The sequence below is a fragment of the Vidua chalybeata genome, chromosome 2 (genome assembly GCF_026979565.1).
Source record: "Vidua chalybeata isolate OUT-0048 chromosome 2, bVidCha1 merged haplotype, whole genome shotgun sequence".
Lineage (NCBI taxonomy): Eukaryota > Metazoa > Chordata > Aves > Passeriformes > Viduidae > Vidua > Vidua chalybeata.
The window spans coordinates 98520742-98542807 of NC_071531.1; the positions used below are offsets into that span (position 1 = coordinate 98520742).

The 22066-nt window shown below is 40.1% G+C and overlaps 2 protein-coding genes across 2 annotated transcripts in view; one reads left to right on the forward strand and one right to left on the reverse strand.

The window, feature by feature from the left end:
- SETDB2 (SET domain bifurcated histone lysine methyltransferase 2) overlaps positions 1–7181 on the reverse strand; it is a 45352-nt gene extending 38171 nt beyond the window's left edge. Inside the window, exons 1-6 of the mRNA XM_053934778.1 lie at positions 6925–7181; positions 5920–5979; positions 3521–3643; positions 2023–2088; positions 1344–1446; positions 159–725 (exon numbers count right to left, since the gene is read on the reverse strand). Of these exons, the coding sequence (XP_053790753.1) occupies positions 159–725; positions 1344–1446; positions 2023–2088; positions 3521–3643; positions 5920–5979; positions 6925–6940 (935 nt within the window). The 5' untranslated portion in view covers positions 6941–7181. The remainder of the gene's footprint in view (positions 1–158; positions 726–1343; positions 1447–2022; positions 2089–3520; positions 3644–5919; positions 5980–6924) is intronic.
- Positions 7182–7459: 278 nt separating this feature from the next.
- Positions 7460–22066, forward strand: part of CAB39L (calcium binding protein 39 like) — a 61312-nt gene continuing 46705 nt past the window's right edge. Inside the window, 2 exon segments of the mRNA XM_053934899.1 lie at positions 7460–7486; positions 8845–8971. The gene's annotated coding sequence lies outside the window, so the exon portion shown is untranslated.

Consider the following 22066-nt stretch of genomic DNA (forward strand, 5'->3'; position numbering starts at 1 on the left):
CTGGAGAAGAGAAAGACACAATGGTGTCAGTCAACACAAAGCATGGCACGAGATATTCCAGCAGCGCTGGTCCTGTTTGGTACCGTGCCTTCACACCCCACCACCCTGCTATTGAGGCATCATGTGTCACTGGCCCAAGATGGGATCCTTCTACCTACCTATCGATGCAGCCATCTGTGCAGTCACAGGAATCAACAAACAGGCTGGAGAGATTGTTGAGATAATATCCACGTGGCCATGACGACTTCCGATATTTGAAGTAAGGCAATCTTGCGTGGTCGAGATTGTTACAGAAGGAGATGGGTACAGACTCGGCTCCGTTGCTAATATCGAACTCAAACACGAGGGGCTCGGGATGCATGGTGTTCCTGCCCAACAGCACATACGTGTTGAAGGAGAAGTGATCAACAAATAAGAAATTGCACTCTGTTTCAAACAAGTAATTTCGCACATCTCGAAAGCTTCTCAGGCTCCGACCACAAGGAGCTTTGTAATTCACATCCAGTGGCTTTGAAAGGCAGTCTGCTTTTGCATGGCGTCTTTGAAAGTCAAACAGGATTGGGATTTTCAGAGGATTTTCACCCTTGTAGGAATCCAATGCCCTCTTGGCAAGACATGCACTAGAGCACTTGTGGTCCTGATACTGCACATTTAAAGGTAAACCTTCAATTTTGCTAGGTGCTTCTTTACTCCCTGAGCAGGTTCTTTCCATATCCTCTTTTTCACTATTTGAAAAAAAAAAAAAAAAAAAAAAGAAAGAAGAGCAGCATCTTAGACAACCAGTGATGTGTTCAGTTTTTTTAGCAGTTCAATATTTTTAGCCCCATTGCTAGAAGGCCCAAGGTTTCACATGGTGAAATTGTCCTAAGAACATATAAAGACATATTCAGTTGCATAAAACAAAGCTTCTTCCCAGAACCTATATGCTAAAATACAGCAAGGAAATAAAAAAAAAAAACAACAAAGGAATCATGTATTTACCCCCATCTTTCTAATCAGTACCTGAGGCTAAATACTAAACACAGAGAGACTAAGTTACACACCTGATGATCTGCACAGTAAGGAAAGCCTGAGAACTGATGCTTAAGTCCTAACCCTGATAACACTCATAAACCTTTATTCACAACCATGCCCTATTCTGCAACGTTCTAATGTGGGAAATTAGACAAGTCTACCCAAAACCTCAGGTTTTCCACATAGGTCAAGTTAAAAACATTTTCACGTTGAAAACTTGCAGGATTCAAATTGGGCTTAAAACACTGACTTGAGAAATACAAATTTTAGAACTCTCTCAACTGCAGTAGAGAATATGTCAAATAAGGAACTGAAATGAAGGCACTGACCTGTCAGAAGCTTCTACAGTGTCTGCAGTATTGTCATCTGGAAGAAAAGGCTGCAGTTTGGGTTTGGTTTCCTGTGCACCATCTCCATTCAACTCATCGCTAACTGAAAAAAATTGAATGTAAGCAAAATCTTCATCAAACCAGATTTCAATTTATGATTGAATTTACTTTAGTTACTAAAGAGATAATTAACAAAACACATTACAAACAAGGCATTGCTACGAACTACAGCTAACAAAAAAGCTTGTTAGCAAGTGTCCTACTGAAAAATCTTCCACGTGGTTTTCAAAGTGACCAGAAAGAACACGCACATTAAACACTTTTACAGATCTCCCTTCATTGTTAGAGATAAAAGGATGCCAAGCTATTACAGCCAGTGGAGCCATGCACAGGATAACTGCTCACAGACAGCTTGGGTTCATAAGGGCTTACTAGTTCCAATTCTCTTTCCGTGGTACAAGTATTAGACACATACACACAAACCACAAAAATACAAACCCAGGTGACAGTTCACAGTTCATTACTTGAGGAAATTATTAATTAGGTTTTCCTCATTGTAATGCTAATGGCCTTTTCAGATCTGTTTTATTGATTTCAGAGAAAGGAATTGAGCTTCTGGTGAGTAAAACAAGACAAATTAAATCCACATAGCAAACAAACACAATGGAAATGCACGTACCATTTGCCAAGGTTAAGAGATCACCTAGATTAGCTTCATTCACCAGTGCCCAAGCCTGCCAGCATTCTATGCAAAAAAAACCAAACCAAAACAGATACTAAGTTGAATTTAAGTAATGATAATAGGTAAAACGAAGTGTTAAATCCTCCATAGACACTTGTTTCTCCTCACTTGCTCACCTAGAGCATCGCAAGACTGATACTACCAGAAATGTGCTGCACCACAGACCTGAGCAGACACATCTGAGAATTACAGAATTGTTACAGCTCACAGTAGTAGTTGTGAATTGGCACTGAAAATCTGTCAGCTTTTGGAAAACTGCTGGAATGTTTCCAAACACACAAGCTGGTGACCTACAGTGGCAACAATATATATAAAGACAATTTAGTGTAAGCTTCTACCTTGGTCATCAGATTGATCATCTTCAGGTTAGGAAGGGCTAGAACTTGACAGACCAAATTAATGCTACTTCTAAATTGGTGGAAATGGCCTTCAGATAGAAGAATACAAGAGACCTGTTCTGTCTCAACCTCTTACCCCATGCAATAAATATTACAAGCTGGCAGACATCTCTCGGCAAAATCCACCTTAATATTTTAGCTTGAAACCTTTACAGAACAAAGCACAGAAAAATTCAAACTGAACTTCATCACAGATTCATTGATCATCTGGGGATTCAAGTTCAACTTTTATCTCTGCACTGCTTTGATATTTTGTCCTAACAGTCAAGATGTGGGAGCTCAAGAACACAAGAAGCTGCACTTCCAGTTTAGAGGAAGTTTTACATATATAATGCAGAGTGTGTGGCTATATTAGTTTAAAAGCATCTTACACCACTGCACATTTTCTTGCACAAAAAAAACCCCAGTAAGATCCATAGATTACATTCCTATGGGTGACTTAACAAAAAGAAGCAATTTTACTCAATCAAATAAACCAGTAAAAAGGAATCTGTGCATTGCTCCAAGCTTATCAGAATTATGATTTTAATGTCTTTTGATGTAGATAGAGGAAGCTTATTTCCTTGAAAATCAGGAACAATCTGAAATGCATTAGTGTCACATTTTTCTACTATTGTTTCATGTTATAGTGGTGTCTCTGATAAAAAATAATACTGAGGTGATTATTATCCTACCCCAAAACCACTCAATTCACTGACAACAGCTTGAAAGGCTAAAATTTCTGATGATAAATGAAACACAAGGCACTACAGATATTTCATTACTTCTCTAAAATGAATATTACAGTTACATGTGCTTAAGAGCCATTCATTGTTGAAAAAGTATACAGCCAAAACAAGAAAACAGCCAATTGTACCTGAAATTGCTTTTCTTTTTTTTAAAAAAGAAAAGACATTTTTAAAAAGTGCTTAAACCCACCAACAGCTAAGTTATTAAAATTCAGAGATATCTGGATTATGGCAGATATCACACGGAACTACACAATGCAGGCCACAGCTACTCTGCAGTCCAGTTTAACCACTACAAGGATTTCAAACCTTGGTTTGTTGCAGTTCCATTCTTGATCTTTTCCTTCAGCAATGACAGCACATTTTGCAGCTGCTCAAATATGACATCCACTCTTCTTCCTCCCAGTTGTGTCCAAAATGTCTTCACATCACCTGAAATGCAAATTACCATTTACAGCTCCTGAGAAGTCTAAAAACATGTCTAACTCCTAGTGGACTATTCAAAGGCTCCCATTCATTTAATTTGCAGGCACTTCTGAAAAAACAATCAGTACAGAAGGATTGATTAAACCTCCAGAAGCCTATTCCTAAACCTAATTAAGAAAGCGAAACAGAAGTCAAGTGATGAACTGGAGTGGCTTCCAATGGTGCACAAGGCTCCCTCAAGCAACTTTTTAAGCAGGTCACAAAGGGAGCTGTGGAAGCCTTTCTTCAAAGACCAGCAAGTGAGTCCCGCTAAAAATTAATCACTGAAACTCACAAAAGCGACATAGGAGAATATTTTCAACTGAATTAAGTGAGTATTTTACTTGACAAAAGACACTGGGATTTTTTTTTTTTAATAGCTATAACCTCTCTTAGCTGCATAGTCTGCCTATCATGTCCCATCACTAGTTTTGGTATGTTTTGTTGGGGAAAAAACTTTCAAAATATTTTCAGATAAAAGCAGTTTGAAGAATTTTGTTCAACAAGGGGTATCAGTTGAAATAATTAACACACCCCATATATCATGCCTTCTTCCTCTACTAGAAATATTTATAAAGAATATTTTGTTTAAATAAATGTTTTTTTAAACTACTGGTTTAGAACCTTTGAGGTGCTAAGCCCATTCATGAAGGCTCTTATTAAAACTTTAGCTGTGCATCTTTGTCAAGGACTGTGAAAAGGAAATATGTTTCAGTGTGTCAAAAGATGATGGCAGAAGAAAGAACCAGATCTTTCTCAGTTAATACTGCTCTTCTTCAATGACCAAGCACAAAAGCATAAGCAAATCTGTTCTCCTGTTCAATTTCTAGAGGTGGAGTCACACTGTCACCATACTAGGTTTTACATTCCACTTTCAGACAGCAAAACTCTGTTGGCAAATATGCTGGGATGACACCTTCCCAGCAGTCAAGAAATACTGCATTCTTGTCAGGCTCATAAAAAAATATTCCTCCATTTTTTGACTTCGTAGAGAATGACTTCTGTCGCCCAGGGTACCAGAAGCCCAGTGATGCTATGGCAGTGTGGTTACTCTCAAAAGCACCATGACAGCAGTGGAAGAAGTGACAATCTTTTGTCACCACAATCCCTGCTGCTTGTGTCACCAGCACCTAAAGGCATAATACTTAATATCAACAGGCAATGACGAAAGAACTTTGTCTTGTGAAATAGTCTGACTTGGCATAAACTCTTGACAAAATTGAATTATCTAATATATTAACAGAACTTTTTTAAAACATACGGAAAGGTTAAAGTCCAATTACAGAAACAGCCACAATTTTTGGAAACCTACAATACTGATCCAAGGGACACCACCTGCCCTGTGCCATTCCCACCCTTTTGCTGTGCATGACAGTATTACAAATTGAAAAATAACAAAAACTATATTTAATATTTGTGTTTAAAACAAAATTTAAAAAATACATTCAATTAAAAATAAATATTTAGAACTTCTAGTAATAAGTTTCTCCGTTGCAGATTAAAACTGCTGTCCTTATCCATTACATGCTTTCAAATACTTCCATACATCGACTAAATCTGGATAGCATTGGTGGATGGATTACTTCAGAGGATGGGTGACAGAACAGCTTCTTGTTTCTGGGTCCTCAGCTATAACAATGTGAAGGCCATAGGGAAATAAAACACTCACCTTGGAAATGCCTCCCCAGTTCTCATGCTGGAGTGCCCCAAAACTCTGGCAGCAACAGCTTTGTTTTGCACGGAGAAGCAAAGATTGCATTTGAAGATGACAGTATAATTTTCACGTCAAAAAAACCAGATGTCCACACCACTAATCTCTCCAGTGCTAATGCTGCTGTCACCAATCACAGCCAGAAGGACAGGGAATGAGCAGCCACCAGATACATCTACCTTGCCAGCATTCAGAACCACCTCTCCAGCTGATGGATCAAGGGTGTGCACTGTCATCTGACTGGAGGGATTTTCTTTTCCCTTTATAGAATCCTTGTGACCACATATCGCTTTTCTTTCCCAGCATTGTGCAGGGGATGATGCTAGAGCAAGCAACAAGCAGCCAAGGTCAGGGCTACTTACTCCAGCCACCAGATAAACAACCTGGGTGCGTGTTTCCTGTAGTGCTGCTGACAAACCTCTTACACCATAAAAGGCAAAACTATTGTCTTCCAGTAGTAATTTTCATATCAGAATCAGTGCCAAATATACACTCCTTTTCTCTTTCCTTCCATAAATCCAGATTATACTACCTTCAGTGCTCTCCTCCCTGGAACTGTTAAGGTTCTCCCCTTCAAAGAAGTCACACAGCACTGCAAGAGGTACAGAATGGACAAGTAAGAGATCAGGTGAGAAATCAAAAATAGTTGTAGCTACTCAGCTTTTCAAAATTTATACAAGTAAATACTACAGTGGGTATCAGGAGGAGCACAGTGTAAGAATATGTTGTCATTCCCCTTTCAAACAGTCATCCCACACCTTGTCAAGATCTAGCTGAGGAACACTCAAACAAGCAATGCAAGGAAATTTTTTTACTTAGGTCATTTCTTACTTGAGGCATGAAGCTGTCACAAGATGACCCAAACTTTCCAGCACATTCAGATGAGCTTACACAACCCCCTTGCCCATTAACTCACAGTTGGTTTTTTTTTTTTTTTTTTCCTAAATTGATGTGCTCAGTACAGCAATACTAAAACTAAATCAATTTATTTAGGGGGAAAAAATAAAACCTTTTTAAAGCTAAATAAATTACTGAATCTGTTTCTTGACAAATGCAAGATACCCTGCACTGCAAGAATACTAAGAAGTAAGACAGCACTCTTCAACCACATTGAAGATTCCAAATTTTTATCTCCATGAATCACGGAACCAAATAGGTTGTTAAAGTCCTCTGAGATCGTCCAGTCCAACCTTTGACCGATCTGCAGGATGCCAACTAGACCATGGCAGTGAGTGCCACATCCAGTCTTCCCTTAAACACTTGCAGGGACGGTGACTCCACCACCTCCGTGGGCAGCCCATAATGACAAAGACAGCGTAAAACATGCCTTATTTACGTTAGCTACTCCATCTTTTCTGTGCTGTAACTGAAAAAAGAAATCAACCCCAAACCTTGCCATTCATTCTGGATAATTAATTTAGTTGAACGGGAAAGTAGGTTAAGACAGTTGACTCCTCAAAATGTTTCTTGCAAGACTAATGGCTGCCCAAAACATGCATATATATACATACATATATATAATTTTTTAAAGGCTTACTGCTTTTCTCTTCCATCCTCCGGGGATCCTGCTCGGAGAGCTGTCACCCGCGCTGGGGCAGCGCCGAGCCCGGCTCAGGTCGGGGTCTCGCTGCGCTCCGCCTCGGCTGCAGGGCCCGCGCCGAGGGCCGGCGGGCAGGGGCCGGGCTGCCTGTCGGGCTGGGAGGCTGGCATGGGGCGTGCCTGAGGCCAGGGGTCAGGCCCCAGGTCACTCCCGCACCCCTCGGGGCCTCGTCCCGGCTCCCGCTACTTCTTCCCTTCTCCTTCTCTTCCCCCTTCTCCCCCTTCTCCTCCTCCTCCTCCTTCTCCAACGCCGCACCCGCGCTGCCGACCGACAGGGGGCGCAACCGCGCCGGGGAGCGCGAGAGCCTGGGTGTGGGCGGCCGCACAAGAGGCGGGGCCGCGCGCGCGCCCCGCCTTTTCCTGTCTTTCCATTGGTTACGGCGTCAGGAGGGGCGGCGGCACCGGCCAATGGAGGAGCGGGGAGGGCGGGGCGGGGGCGGGGCCGCGCGGCGGCGGAGAGGCGGTGCAGGCGGGGCGGGGGCACGGCGGAGGGAGCGGAGGTGCGTCCGCCATCTTGGAGGGGCGGGCCGGGGGGCCGGGCCGGGCCGTCCCCGGGGCTGGGGGCGCCGGCGCCGCCGTGGGGCCGGGAGGAGAGCGGGGCAACGGGAGGGGTGGGCCCGCTGTGCTGCGCTCTGTTCATTAATGTAGCGTAAATTAAAGCGTTTGGTACGTGAGCGAGTTGCGTAAGCTCGTTGCTGGTCTCTGCTCTTCTGCCTTGCTGGCTGCGCTGCTGCCGTGTGAAGCGTTAAGTTGTGGCTGCCCTTTTCTGTTCGAAATGCGAAAATAAAGTTTTGTATCTCTCTTTAAAATTTTCAGCTGCGTTGCCTTTGCGAGTGTTGTTGTTGTGGCTGCGTAAAGATGTTTTCCACAGGGGCAAAAATACAACGTACTCTTCAAAAGCAGGGAGGGTGCTTTTTTGCCTTTTTGTCGCTTCATTTTTTCCACCACTTTAAAACTGTAGAGATAAACATGATGTGCTTAAATAATTGTGAAAATACTTCCAATCTTCTAGATATTGCCAATCTTGTGGCGGGGGGGGGGTGTGTGTGTGTGTAGAAATGTGATTATTCTGGGGATGGGAATGCTGTGTTTACATGACTTAGAGCTCTCATCTGACCCAAGATCTTCCAGAAGATTTTGATGTCCAGCATCTGCTTTGTACTTCTATAAAACCTTTTAAATGTTTACACAGACGTGCCTACATCTGTGGCTGAAGTTCAGCCCATGAGAACTGCCGAGCTCCCCAGACAGGAATGAGACAACTCACAGCAACATTCCTGGGAAAAGGGTGGCTCAGCACTCCTGATCTGCTGGCAAATCTCTCAATAAAATAGCACTGTATTGTGTTTTCTAAAAGAGACTTCTCCCTTGTAATCGTTCATTTTAAAATTAAGCACGAGCTTTTCTTGCGCTTGGAATATTCTGCATTATGAGATGATGCTTGCAGATTAATATTGCTTTGCTGAGTTATTAATACATGTGCTCGTGAATACTGAATGCTAGGGAACGTTTGTGGCTTTACAATTGTATGTATGGAATAAACTAAATACAGAGAAGATGGTGGCCAGTGCTGGAAGAATCTGAAAGAACATGACTGCCTGCCTTGGACAAATTTTGAATTTTATGAATATATTAGAAAGTACTAATAGATTTTGCTTGCTGTTTGAAGCAAAAAGAATGGGAAATACATATTTCTTAAAATTAAAGACTTGGGACAAAAATTAATGAGGCATTTTTGAAATGTGCCTGAGTTTCCTTCATTTTGCTTTTAGCCTGGAACTGTAATATAGGCTTTCTGCAACACAGCAGCAAATTCTGCCAGTGAACCAGTAAGCTCAGTTCTTCCCAAACTTGTTAGGTGGCAGAAGCTCACAAGCAATGCTGATCTGACATCCCAGCAACCTGCCTGCAGCTCTCCTCCAGCAGCAGTGTGAGCTTCCTGGGGCTCTGCAGTCTGGACCTGGACTGACTACCTGTACCCAGAGGTGAGAGCAGCGCTCCCATGGGGTGACAGAGAAAGGACTGACTGTCCTGGTGAATGGTGCTGTTGACTGAGTTGCTGAATTAAGCTTTCTTTACATAGTTCTGGTCATATGTTGAGAGTTAAAATGAACAATTGCATAGACAGGCAGAGTGCGGTAGCTCCTTGAAGTGGGAGGAGGCGAACCTGGTCCCAAAGGAATTAATCTAGTTCTCTTCTCCAGGGATGGCTTTTTCACCTTGAATGCAGTGGGGATTTGGGGTGTTCCTCATATGACCATATAGACTTGGGTGAGGTAGAGACACACCAGTCAAACTCTAGCAAACAGCAAAGCAGTCAAAGCCATAGACTTTGGAAAGTCATGGGCATTCAGAAAATGGTTTTTAAAAATTCTGGTAGAGCTTTTTGTTCTTTTCTGATGGGCTTGGCTCTTTGTTTTATTGACTCTTCTTAAAGTGTCATCATATCCATTGAATACTTCTGCCAGCTCCTGCTCTGTCACATTCTCCCTGTTACCCTTGGTGATTTAACTTGCCCCCTTACAGATGAGTGTCTGCACTTCATCCTTTCAAAATGCAGCTCTAATATAATCTTCTCTTTTATTACATTGATTCGTTTGTGTGGTTTATATGTAGTCTCTTGTTATCCACATCTATCTTCAGTAAGGTAACAGAACAGAGAACAGGCAATTCAGTGCAAATCATCGATCATTCCTGCTTTACAAACTGATTACCAACAAAATGGTCTTAGTGAGGCAGCCTTTGGTTTATCTTAGAAATTCTCCTGTAACACATCATTGTCTGTGAAGACACAGGCTAATATTCCCCTTAGGTATATTGCTCACTAATTGGACTCAGACTATTTACAGGTCCTCAGTATTGTTTTGTTGCTATGTTTTGTAATTCTTTTGCTATTATAGATATGGTAGAAGGTTATTTGGATTTTTTTCCCCAGGTATTAAATGAAAGAAAGAGGAGATTATGGGTCTCTGAAAAATCTGTAATTTAATTTTGTTCTACCTCTGGTGTAAGCATGTTTGCATTCTTGGCAACTAAAAGTCTAACAAATGGTCTGTTTGAGAAGCGGAGGTTCTAAAATCATAGGCTGTTCTAGTCCTAAGGGAATCTTAAAACACAGGCAGAGACTGGCTAGGAAAAGGAAAGGAAAAATTTGTGTCACTGTTTTAACAATAGACTTCTTTCATGTGGAGGACCTAGATGTCTGTTAATTACTAACTGGCTTGAGAGTTTTGGAATCTGGCCCAATATGCTGAAATTCTTAACCATCCATTGGCTGGCATTTTCTTCAAGGTCTGCATTTGGAAACTGGTAATGCAATGGGTTTCATCTTTACTGACTGTTTATGTAGTAGAGGTGTTTTCAGTTTCAGCCATGTTCCTGTCTTACAGTCTCGGTGTTCATTGCCAGCAAAGATTTCAGGCAGCTGCGTGAGCGCCGAGAGCAAGGACTGGTTTGGATGTTAGATTATGTTGGACCAAGCTGAGCAGCATGTGTTGCCTTTGCTGTGCCACAGCCCCACCACACTGATCAAGACCTAAAACTCTGCCCTCTAATTTTGGATGATGTGAATGAATTAACAAGGTCTGAAAACCTATGATTATAAGTGCACTTGAAAGGGCGTGAGATTTCTGGAAACCAGGCAGTAGATGTATATGATGAAAGGAATCCAAAATAAATAGATGCCTAAAGCACTTTTTATCTTCATTTTTCCATGTGAACACAGCAATTTATTTATCTGAAATAAATTTTCACTGGTACTTTCTTAAGTAAGGCTCGTGGCTGTAAAGTATTCTGGCCTTTTTGATGGCTCTTTGTGGGTTTGCCTGCAGGGTAAAGTATGCACACAAACTATTTTCATTACATGAGCACGTAGAAGACATTAAGCAATCTGCAAGAATTAATGAATTTGTGGTGTTCCCACTCTGAAGAGATGATCTCTGGGGACCCCTACAACTTCATTCTGATTTGCCTTTTGACTGTTAAATCCAAGTGTGGAGGCCACTGCCCTTGTGGTGCCAGCTGATAGAAGGTTGATGGGCTGGTGCTGATCTTGGTAGCTGCTGTACAAAGGCTAGAGAGTGCCTGGTGTAGAATTGGACTTGAACTAATAAAAGTCATCAAAAGGAGGCGTAGGGTAACAACCTGAAGTCATTATTGTGTGTGGTGAAATAACAACTTTCAAATAAAACTGAAACATGTAAGGTTTCAAATGTACTAAAGGGAATTTGACTAAAACCTCAGAAAACAGGGTAGATATGTATTGTGGTGTGGAGGCTCAACAATAGAGCTCTTCATAAGAATATTCTGGGTCAAACGGTCCTTAGTCACAGCTTCCTGTGTGGAAATTAATTTAGTTGAAGAAAATTCTAAATTTTTAGTTGATTTTTTTTCCTTAATCCAGTTCAATGTGCTGCATCAGCACTTGGTTTGGCATAACTTTGTAGAGGTGTGAAACCAGCAGTAAGGTGTGAGGAACAGGAGCAGCAAGAATGGGAGGGAGTATTGTCCTATTAATATTTATTTCATTTGGGTTTGTTTATAAGCGTTTTGAAGGGTCAGGGAAGCCACAGTCCCTGGAATGTTTAAAATTGATACTGTCAAAGAAAGAAACAGTCCAGATGTTCCTGTGCTTCTTGGACTGCCCTGTTCCTTTGTGTCATTACTCATGGGACTGCTTGGGATTTAACCCCCCCCCCCAACCCAAACAAACAAAACACAAACAAACAAAACAAAACCCAAACCAAACCAAACAACAACAAAAAGAACAAAAACCACAAAAAACCCAAAACAAACAGCCCCCCCCCCCAACCAAACAAAGAAAAACCCCAAATAAAACAAAACAAAAAAACCCACAAAGACTTATTTGGCTCAACTATACTTACCTGAATAACTTTTCCCATCTCATTTTCTCATTTGCTGTGCAGCCACTTGGTATTTGTGCTTTTCTCAGGGAATTGGAGGTGGCTTAGGTGCAAAATGACCATCTGGAAATTAATGGATTGCTTTCTGATTTTATTGTTGGTATCATTTATCTCTGTTTAAAATATTTGAGACAACTATTTCTATAGTATGAGCAAAGTAGTGGTATGGGCAGAATACTTACTGTGTCTAGGTTATTTTGGATACAGCAGCGCCTTCACCTCTCTGTGTTCTCAGTTCAGCTGGATCAAAATCCCATCCTGCTTTTTACAGACAGTGGAGACACCTGGGTTTTTCTTGTGAGTGCTTGCATTTAAGTTTGTTATTACCTTTTTCCCCTGTAAAATTCTTGAATTACTGGAACCAAAGAAGCTGTGTTGAAAATATATTTGACATTCTTTCACTAAGTGAACTGTGGGCCCAAATCTTGTAGTGTGTAAATTTGACATTCCTCTCACAGAAGTGGATACATATGCTATTTGTTACAAAGAAATCACAATTTAGATTACATTCAGGCTGGCATTAAAAAAAAAAAAAAGAGAGCTTTAATAAGATTAAATAAGATTTGCGACACATAAATTTAATGTGCATTTTAAAAAAATAAGCCCAGCAAACACTTCTGTTTATCATAGTGAAGTGTCTGGAATTGGTTTCTGTCCAGTTTGTGATGAACCAGTTACTTGAGAAGTTGTTTGGTAGCATAATTTGCCTTCACTTAAAGTGAAGGATTGTTTTTAAGAATGAAATTATTTTGTTAGCAAATTCATAGCAAGGTGTTACAGCCCTTGCATTAACAGATCAAGATGTGTAGTTGTAACCTGGGTGTAGAAATCAGCAGAAAGGGATGGGATTTTTTTAAACCGTTTTTGCTGCCACATATTGTAGAAATATTTTTAAATTGAACACCCCTCCTCCAAGAAAATGTTAATGATTGGATGAATTATTTTTTCCTTTTAATATTTAATATTTCTTTTTATTCTTTTAATATTGTCTGTATTGATAGAGGTAGTTCCAAAAATTTCTTGCAATTTATATTTAGTAAGTCCTCCACACTTTTTCTCACTTCTCCAAAAGCTGGCTGTTAAGTTTTCATGGTGCCCAGCAGGCAGATCCACCTCCCTCTGCAGTCATGTCATTCCTACAACTGATGCAAGGGAGGTGATGGCAGTAAAGGCTAGAATTCTCATTTTGACAGCAATGTCAAAGTCCTTAGAGCAACTTGATAAATTGTGAAACAACATTTTAAAATTATTTTACAGCATGAGTTAAAAGCACCCTCTCTGATATCATAGTAATGTTTGTGCCTTGCTTTTCCTGCTGCAAGAGACAATAATTAAGATGCAAGAAAGTGCTGCGGCATAACTGGGTTTTGAAATGTGGGGACAGTTGTGTGACAGCCATTGGATCTTTGGGTGATCTTTCTTAAAGATCCTGTGTCAAGGTAGCACAAAGGCACTTGTACAAATTTATACATACAAATTTATTGCAGCAAAAACCCAGTTTGTTTGCTCTTAAGTGTGGGAAGGAAGTTGTGTGCAGCTTTGTAAGTCAAGGCACTGGAGCCTGCTGAATACAGAGAGATTAATATTATGTGGGAAGGGTTCACATCCAGCAGCTGTAGTGTCCTGAGCATTCAGCTCTTTGTTTTGCCTATTTTCATATGTCAGCAGGGAGGCATGGCTGTATCAGCTTTCCCTCTTCAGGTGTACCTTTTAATTGTGTACTCTCTGCAGTTCACTGGCAGGCAGACAGCTCGCTTTCACTGCTGCAAATAAGCAAAACTTATTTTGGACTACCAGTTCGTGGTGGTCATTCACTCCCTGTTGCTTTTGGCTACAAGAGAAGCTGTCTGCAATATATGATTTATTTGTTGTTAGAAGTAAGCAGCAAATTGAACCTTATAGAGTTGTGTGCAGGACTGCATGCTGGTTGTAGTTCTCTGTTAGGGCAAATATTGTGTATATCATATAGTTCCTGGGAAAAGTCTGTGGGGGGTGGGGGGAGGCATAAGTTTTTATTTTTTTACAAATTAGTTTAAGTAAGAGAGCCAAATAAGGCTGAACCTTCTAAATAAAAGCTTATTACTTAGAAATTGTGTTGACCTTTGGTCCTACTTCTTATCTGCAGACCATTTATAGGTCTTTTCTTTTACATTATAATCCATGTTTAGGTCTGTAGTTGCTTGCAACATCTATACTGCTCTGTTGGCAAGCAACACACACAGCCCTGGGCAAAATATGGAAGTAAAAGATAAAGTGCTTTAGGCTGAAGGCAGTTTGAATGAGGACAGGTTTGAATGTACTCTGAGGTCAAGCTGGCTTGGTGGTCTTCAGGTTGTGTGTTGTTTGGAAAAGCTTTTCCCTTCAAGAAAGCAGCATTAATGTGAGGAGATATACTCCCCTACAATTCTTCAGTGTTCCACTCTTTTGTCAGGGAAGGGAAGATGCTAGCAGAGAATTTGCTGAGATATTCTTGTACTATTCTGGTTGCTTGGGCAGCGGTTAAGTGCTAGTTAAAAATGCACAGAGATGTTATCCATTGTTTTTCCTCCCTGGCTGAACTCCCTCCATGCTATAAACTGTCTCCTCACCAGGGTTCCTAAGGTCTCAGCACAGGTCATCAGGCCATGGGAGAAGACTGCTGCAAAAGCTTGAGGGACTCAGCAAATCTCCTCTGTGCAATGTGATGTGCTGCTGCATCACTGGTACACTTCTAGCTGTGCCTACAAGAGGGTCTCCCAAAGCTGGGGATTGGCTGAGGATGTGGGAACACGTGGCTGTCTGGAATAGATACAAATACAAAAAGAGGGGTTCAGCAAAGGGAGAATTATGTCTTGATTTAGAAATGGTTCCAAGGCAGCAGCCAATATATAGGAATAAGTGCAAGTAAGTTTTATAAAGATGTTTACAGAAAACTGACTGGATTTTCTATAGGATTTAAGGCTAATAAGAAGTTAAAAAATACCAGAAGCAAAAAGAACAGTGACATTTGTCTGATGGCTGTGCTGAAGTTGTCAACAATGATGCTGAAAATACAGAACTGTTCCATAGTTCCGTAGTGAGAACAAAGATTAATATTACAGATAATCATGTAACTGTGAACAAATCGTATTCCAGCAGTAAATAAAGACTTAAAGAACACTTTTGAAAATCTATGAAGACTGAGAATTTTTTTTAATGCCTAATGTAATACTCTAAAAATTTAAGGATTGTCATGAAGCAAAATATCCAACATTATTAATAGGAAACATATTATAAAATGTCTAGTGTTTCAGTTAGATTATGTAGATTATTGATGTATTCTGGCTAAGAAACTCAATCTTGAAAATATTACTGTCAATAAGAATATTTTAATTGATATATAATTTTTTTAGTAATTGGATGTTTGTTTGCACAAAAATAAAATCCCCAAATGAACACACAGTAGAAAGAAAATGCACAATCCTTTCTGACAGTTTTATCTAGGCCACGCAGAGTAGAAAGATGACAAATAATGGCATAGCCTCATGTATTTGATTGAATCAAAGAGCATGTTGGCTCTTCTGAAAGATGGACTCAAAGCTTTGTGATGTTAATAACCATGGGAAGAAGCTGGATATGCCTTAAAAGATGAGGAACAGTATTTGAAAATACTTAAAGGTGTCAAGACTCGTGCAACAGGCAGTGGACAAGACATTCCTTGTAGATAAGTGGTAGCCAAGAGCTGACAGGAGTTGAATACACTGAATGCAGAGTGGGAGATTTCTTTTGCAGTATTAATGATCTCACTTCCATAATAGAATCAGGTTTGTTTTTAAGACATTTTTTAATTGAAGTCAGTACTGGTTGTAGGTGTCAGAAAACTGTATATGTACACTTCATGTAGGTGGTGATGAAGAAGGAAATTCTGAATTTGTTGAAGTGATTTGATTACATACCTATGCATGAATAAAATGAGAGAGGAGAGCCTTCAAAAAGCACATGCTTGTGAACACAGAAATCATGGCTTCAGGGAGCAGAAAGCAAAACAGAATATGAATTTTCAGAAAAGGAAAAAAACCCAAAACATTGAAAGTGGTAACCAATTAACTGCTGCACTTTGTTATTAATGGACTTCGCAGATTCTCCAGCACTTGAAATTAGTGTCAAGATACAAAATCTTTTAAAAAGCTGCTCTTGTTCAAGAAGCTGTTAAGCTTCAGGGAACCAGAGTAAATATTTGAATTTTTAAAACTCCTTTGCTGGTAGTAACATTAGTAGCAGCATTCATTTATTGTCTTGAGAAGAACAGAAAAATCTATTTCAAACTTATTTTAAATCCAAATAAGGTCTTATTTCATAAGTGTAGGAATCATATAGAACCTGTCTTTAGTTTTGAAAGAAAAGCCAGTTTGTGTAAACTGTCACAGAGTCATACTACTTGTTACTTTTAAACTTCTGTGTAATCTGTTTTTAGTTTTTTTTTTTTTTTTTTTTTTTAATGGAAAAACATAAAAATAAATAACGTTGTTGTTGGGTTAAATGACAAGGTATTAAATAGCTTATGTTCACATCTTTGGTTACCTGGCTGCCATGCAGCTCTCTGGGTACAGGCCTTTGTGTGCTGAAATATTTCAATGGAAGTTCTTATGCTTGTGAAAGTAATTTCATCCCATGATGACAGCTAGGAGAGACTGTCTTGCTGTGGTCATGGAAAGTTGAACCGATACGACTCTTGCTAGGTGACCTTCTCACGGGGTTCTGCCTGCTCTCAGAAAACAAGCTATTTCTTTTCAGTGGTACTTGGGTGGAAACTCCAAAATTTGCAACAATGCCAGACATAATTTTATGTCCTTATGAGCACTGCAGTTCTGAAAGAAACAGTTTTGAGACATTTCTGTCTGAATTCTGCTATTGGGCCTACAGCTCTCATAAATACAAGGTGCTGCATGCAAATATATTAGAAAATATGTTCTGCAGGTGACCAGGCTCAGATACCATCTAGCTAAAAATATTATTTTTTGCAAAGATAGTAGATTACTTCTCATGTCTGGGTTGATTCAGCTTGAGGCTCTTTTTTCATTTGAGAGACGTACACCTTACTTATTTTCAATGCTAAACATTGAAGCTTTTATAAGTGGACAGTAGCAGTCTTTTACCCTTCAGAGGTGTAGATTTTGATGGCAGATAAATTTATTTTGCGAATGCACACTGCCAAAACACACACAGAGAAGAAAATTATCAATTGCTTCTGTGGGAAGGGAACAGGTATGTGAGCGACCATTACATGAGAAAACTGATTTCTTAAACTATTTTCAGAGGGTGTGACAAAGTTTATGAGTATAGATCTGTGTGCTGTGTGATTTTGAAGCTGTCAGATTTCACTAGGAGATGTCTCAAGGAATGATGATTGCCAAGAGGATTTCCGTGAGTATCTTTGACCTGTTACAACCTATACATCCAGGGCTTGCTATTTATGTCATGTGGTGAGTGGTTTTCTTCCAGGTGTCCAGAGCCTGTCAGGGATCTCCAGTGTTGAGGCTACACAGAAATGGAGTTGAATCAAAGCACACCCAGGTGCCAGAGCTGCTCTCCCTCCAAAACAGAAATTGTCCAGAAGATGAACACACTGCTCATGTTGGTCCTTGTTCAGGACAAACTCGGCTAAAAAATGCCAGTCTGCAGCATGCCTGCTGCCATTTAAGGACTTCAAGGCATGACCCTGGTTTATTAATTAAAACAAAAGTGTTGTGATGCAGTAAATAGTTATTTAGTTGTTGTTTTTAAAAAGGGAATTCCTACACAAAAGGAACTCAGTCCTTAATTGGACACTTTGTAGTTGTATGTGTCTGACATAATAATTAATTTGTAATGTCAGTTGTTGGGCAACACGGATGGGGGGAACAGCAGATGGCTTTTTAGTAGTGTGGGAATGTGGATGGACAGGTTTTCCCCACTGAGGAATAACAATATTGGACTTCAAAGAATACCCTATGGGTTAATTTGCTCAATATAGTCAACTTTTGGCCAGAATGGACTACAGGAGTCTTTAAGAAGGCACTAGAGGCTCCTTCCTGGGACCAGAAAAATATGTTACTAAAATCTGAGACAGGACTTCGTGACAACAGGGACTGTTCACCACCTAACAGGAAAATAACATTAAAGTGATGGGAAAATACTGACTGTGGGACAGAGAAGTGCAAGCACCCTGTGTTTCATCAACTGGCCATGTATCTGTCACATGAAGGCAAATATGTTTGCAATCTGACAAGTGATGAGTATACTTAATTGTTTGTCAGGAGGAATGACTTTGGGGTACTTGTGAAGATAATCTCTCCTTGTGCAACTTGAGCTTGATGAGTTCTCAAGGTTCCCTGTCCTTTTCCAATGTGTAAAGTAATGTCGTTGCTGGACAAAACTGGTTAAGAGCAAAATGTGAGAAGATGTGGGTGTAAGAAGACAGATTTTTGTGTGACTTTAGGCAAGTCAATTTAGGGCAACACTTGCTTAAGTATAACAGCTGTTTTTCAAGGATTATAGTAATGCTTGGGTTTCATTATTTGACACTGGGAAAAAACTGTAATTCTTCATCTAAGAGTAGCACTTTAGACTTTTAGCCTAATATTATTCTGGTTTTGTTTCAACTGTTCTGCTTTAGTAGGATTCTTAACCTGTATGAGAAGAGACTCAGAAGTTTGTTGTGTCTGTGGGCATGGGTTCTGGAGACCTGCATCACACAAACTGCAGGACTGTTACCCCAGTCTGCAGGACAAGGACACAAGTAAGCTGGGTACTGCCTGCTGCGTTTGTTTGGGTTCCATCACTGTAGAGTCAAAGCACCTTATGGTTTTGAATGCATAAATTTTCCAGTGGGGAGACTAAGTGGCTTTTCCAAGATCACATAGTGTGACATAAATAGGAACTGACTCTTCCTAGGTCTGAACTCATCTTCTCCATGGGTATAACACCATGCCTTTATATGGGACTTTCTGGAAGTACTTTTTCCCTTGTCTGGGGGTGACCACTTGAAAAATACAATGGTTCTGCAGGTAAATCCTGGCTTTGCTGCCCTGAAGAAGGAACTAACTGGAATGCAATAAATTGATGCTGGAACTTGTCTTGTTTGGTCCCTCATCTACAAGAAATAACAGTCTCTGAGCTGTCTTGGCTGCTCAGTCTTGACAGTCAGAAGCAATCTTGAACAATCTGTTGTATTCTGAGTATTGCAGAAGTGATTTAAGAGTCCCCCTAGATGGGGAATAGTGCTTCTTTGGGATCTTTAAAGTGAAAGGTGTGTAACTTTTCATCATGGTGATTTTGGATGATGTTTAAGGAAACCTCAAAGGTGCTGATTGCCAGAAGCAGAAGAATAGTTCCTATGGTATATGTTTCTTTTTCTACTTTGTTCTTGGTGTCAGCCCCTCTTAGAGATGGGCTTTAATGCACCTTTGTCTCATCCAGAATGATGATTCCTATTTCCTGATATCCTTTAGCAGTACATTTTGGAGTGCACACCCTTGGGTGTTTGCTTGGTGCCACCTCAGTTTCCTCATACTAAATTGGGTATTACAGTGAGTGCCTCACAGGAGCATTTAACTTAATTTCGTTTGTCTGCAAGTCATCTGGAAAGCATCTGATGAAAAATGCTTTAGCCTTCTGTAGCAATGGTCAGTAGAGGAAAAGTCTTAAATCCCGAACTGCCTTCCAGCTTGTCAGAAACATTCACACACTTCAAGAAATTATAGGCATCAAAGGGCAGTTGATCTGCCCGACATTTTCACAGCATATCACCATTTCTAAGGTGAATATGCACTAACTTTCAACTTTCAGCTTCAAGCACTCTTAGGAAATTTAAAGTTCTGATTAGGAGTGCTCTGTTGTCTTTGACCAGCAAGGAAGTTGTAGGAACATCTATAGGGTTTTTTGCATTAGTGAGCCTGGTGGAAGGGGATGTCTTAACCTGCAGTACTCTGTGCTGCCTAATATAAAGGAAACTGCTTGGTGAAGTTACATGGAGACCAGTAACTAAATTCAGTACTTTCAAGAAGACAAAACACTATTAATATTGTTTGACTGTTTCAGAAATGAGAGATCACAGATAAATGCTTTTATACACTTAAAAGGATTTTTCAATTCCACAAAGAAAAATGGTTTTTAGTGTGCTGCTACAGAAACTGAAAGATTGACACACATGTGATGGGTGGTTTTAGGTCTTCAGCAAAGCTCTTTTTGTTGCACCTCTTGAAATGGTCTTTCCTCTTCCCATTTTTAATTCTGTGAATGGACCTTAACAAAACAAACAAACAAACATGGCCACTAAGCTGATTGACTGTACAGAGCAGGGATAGAAGCAGTTTGGAGACGTGAAAGCTTTAATTATTTTAAAAACACCTGCTTGGCTCTTCAGGCAGTCACTGGTTTTGGGGGGCTAGTTTCTGTTTGCATGAGTCTGCAGGTAAAAAGCCTGATGTTCTCATCAGTTCACTATTCCTCCTCTCCTAAAAAGTGGGAGTGCAGGTATGGTTCTTATTTGTGTTTTATGTTGGGACACAGTAGATAAGGGGCACAATTAACATTTTATAAGTGACTTTAGGGCAGACATAAAAATTTAATATGTTATATTTTCAGCTGTTGGGCTGTAGTAACCTTCTGTTTAGACACAATTCACTTGGGAGTGGGAATGCTCAAGGAAAGGGATTAATTTTAGTTGACTTTCTCTAATGATGAAGCTGGATGCCTTTAAAATGAGTAAACTTTTAAATACACTGGCCTGTACATAAAGTATTAATACACAAAAGTTTCTGGTAGAAAGGCCAGTGTCAGTGCTTAGTTTCTGGAGTGATTGTACATATGAATAACACATTCAGTAAAATCTCATGATCAGTTTATAAGAGCTATTGCAGATCTTAAAAACCCCCAAAACCCCAACTAAACCAAACATCATCTTAGTAACTGTTTTTGCATTAAATAAATCAGGAGGGAAAAGGCCGTATGTCCTTCAAAGCACTAGAGGGAGCTAGGAGGAAGAAGAGGGGAACATAATCGTTGAAGACATGTCTGCATTCTTAGGAGTAGCTTATATAAAGCATCCATTTAAATCCTTCCACTCACTTCAGCTAAAATGCAACTACAGGTCAGCCACTGCATCTTGCTGCTCTCTGTTTTCCACCCTTCACTGAAGAAATACCAATTTTCTAGTCCCAAGAGAGGCCAGAAGCTTTGCTGCTTTTTACATGGCTGTAGGGAAAACCACCTGCCCTTCTGTAGACTATACCCCCCTTTTTTGCCTTATTTTGTATTTGGATGAGCAGCCAAATGTTAATTTGCTTTTAGGTGCTGGTAGCTGTTTTGGGGGATTGGTATACAGGCTCAGTTCCAAGCTTGTCTCCCTCCGAGATTACACGGAGAGAAAGCGTGTGTGTTCTATGTCTGTATTTGGGATCTCCTCCATGAAGAAGAATTAATTTGCATTAATCTGAAGTGGCCACATTGCTCTTGCAGAGATCTGAAGAAATTGAGTTCTGTGAACTTGCAGAATAACACAGAAGTATGAAGTTACTGTAAAGCATCTTATTTTATGAGGTTTTAGAAGTGTTGTTGGGCACTTTTTATATTGCTCTGCCGTAAAGCTAAATGCTTTGAGTTAAAGTGTAACAGCTTTATGATGTAGATTATATAAATTACTTGTTTTTAGTTCCCCTCCACCCCAATAAGCTGCCAAAATGTTGATATCTTGTGACTTTTAAGAATAGGATGAAATCCTGTGGGGGATGTTATTTCCTTTTCAGGTTTTGGAGGGTGGAGAAATCTTTGTAGTATGCTAAAGCTTCTCCTCTTGATAGTCAGCATTACACAACTAAACCTGTTGCTGTGGAGAACTGAATTTTGATGGCCTGGGGCATTGAGCAATTTGGGGGGAAGGAAGGATGTTGTTGTTATTATTATTATTAGAGGCTGCTTAGGGGTTTGGAATGCTGGAAATAATCTCAGAGGAGGTAGACAGACTGGAAATGGATGATTAAATAAGCAGAATTAATATATATACGCCGTGTGTTTATCATCTGCTGCTGTAACTTATTGCAATTTCACTCATTGTTGAAGTTCCCTGATTTCTCTTTTCCTCATTAGAAACTAAATGGTAAGGGCAGGAAAAATCTATGGGGGTTTTCTTCCTTTGGTCTTTATTAGATGGGATGATTTTAA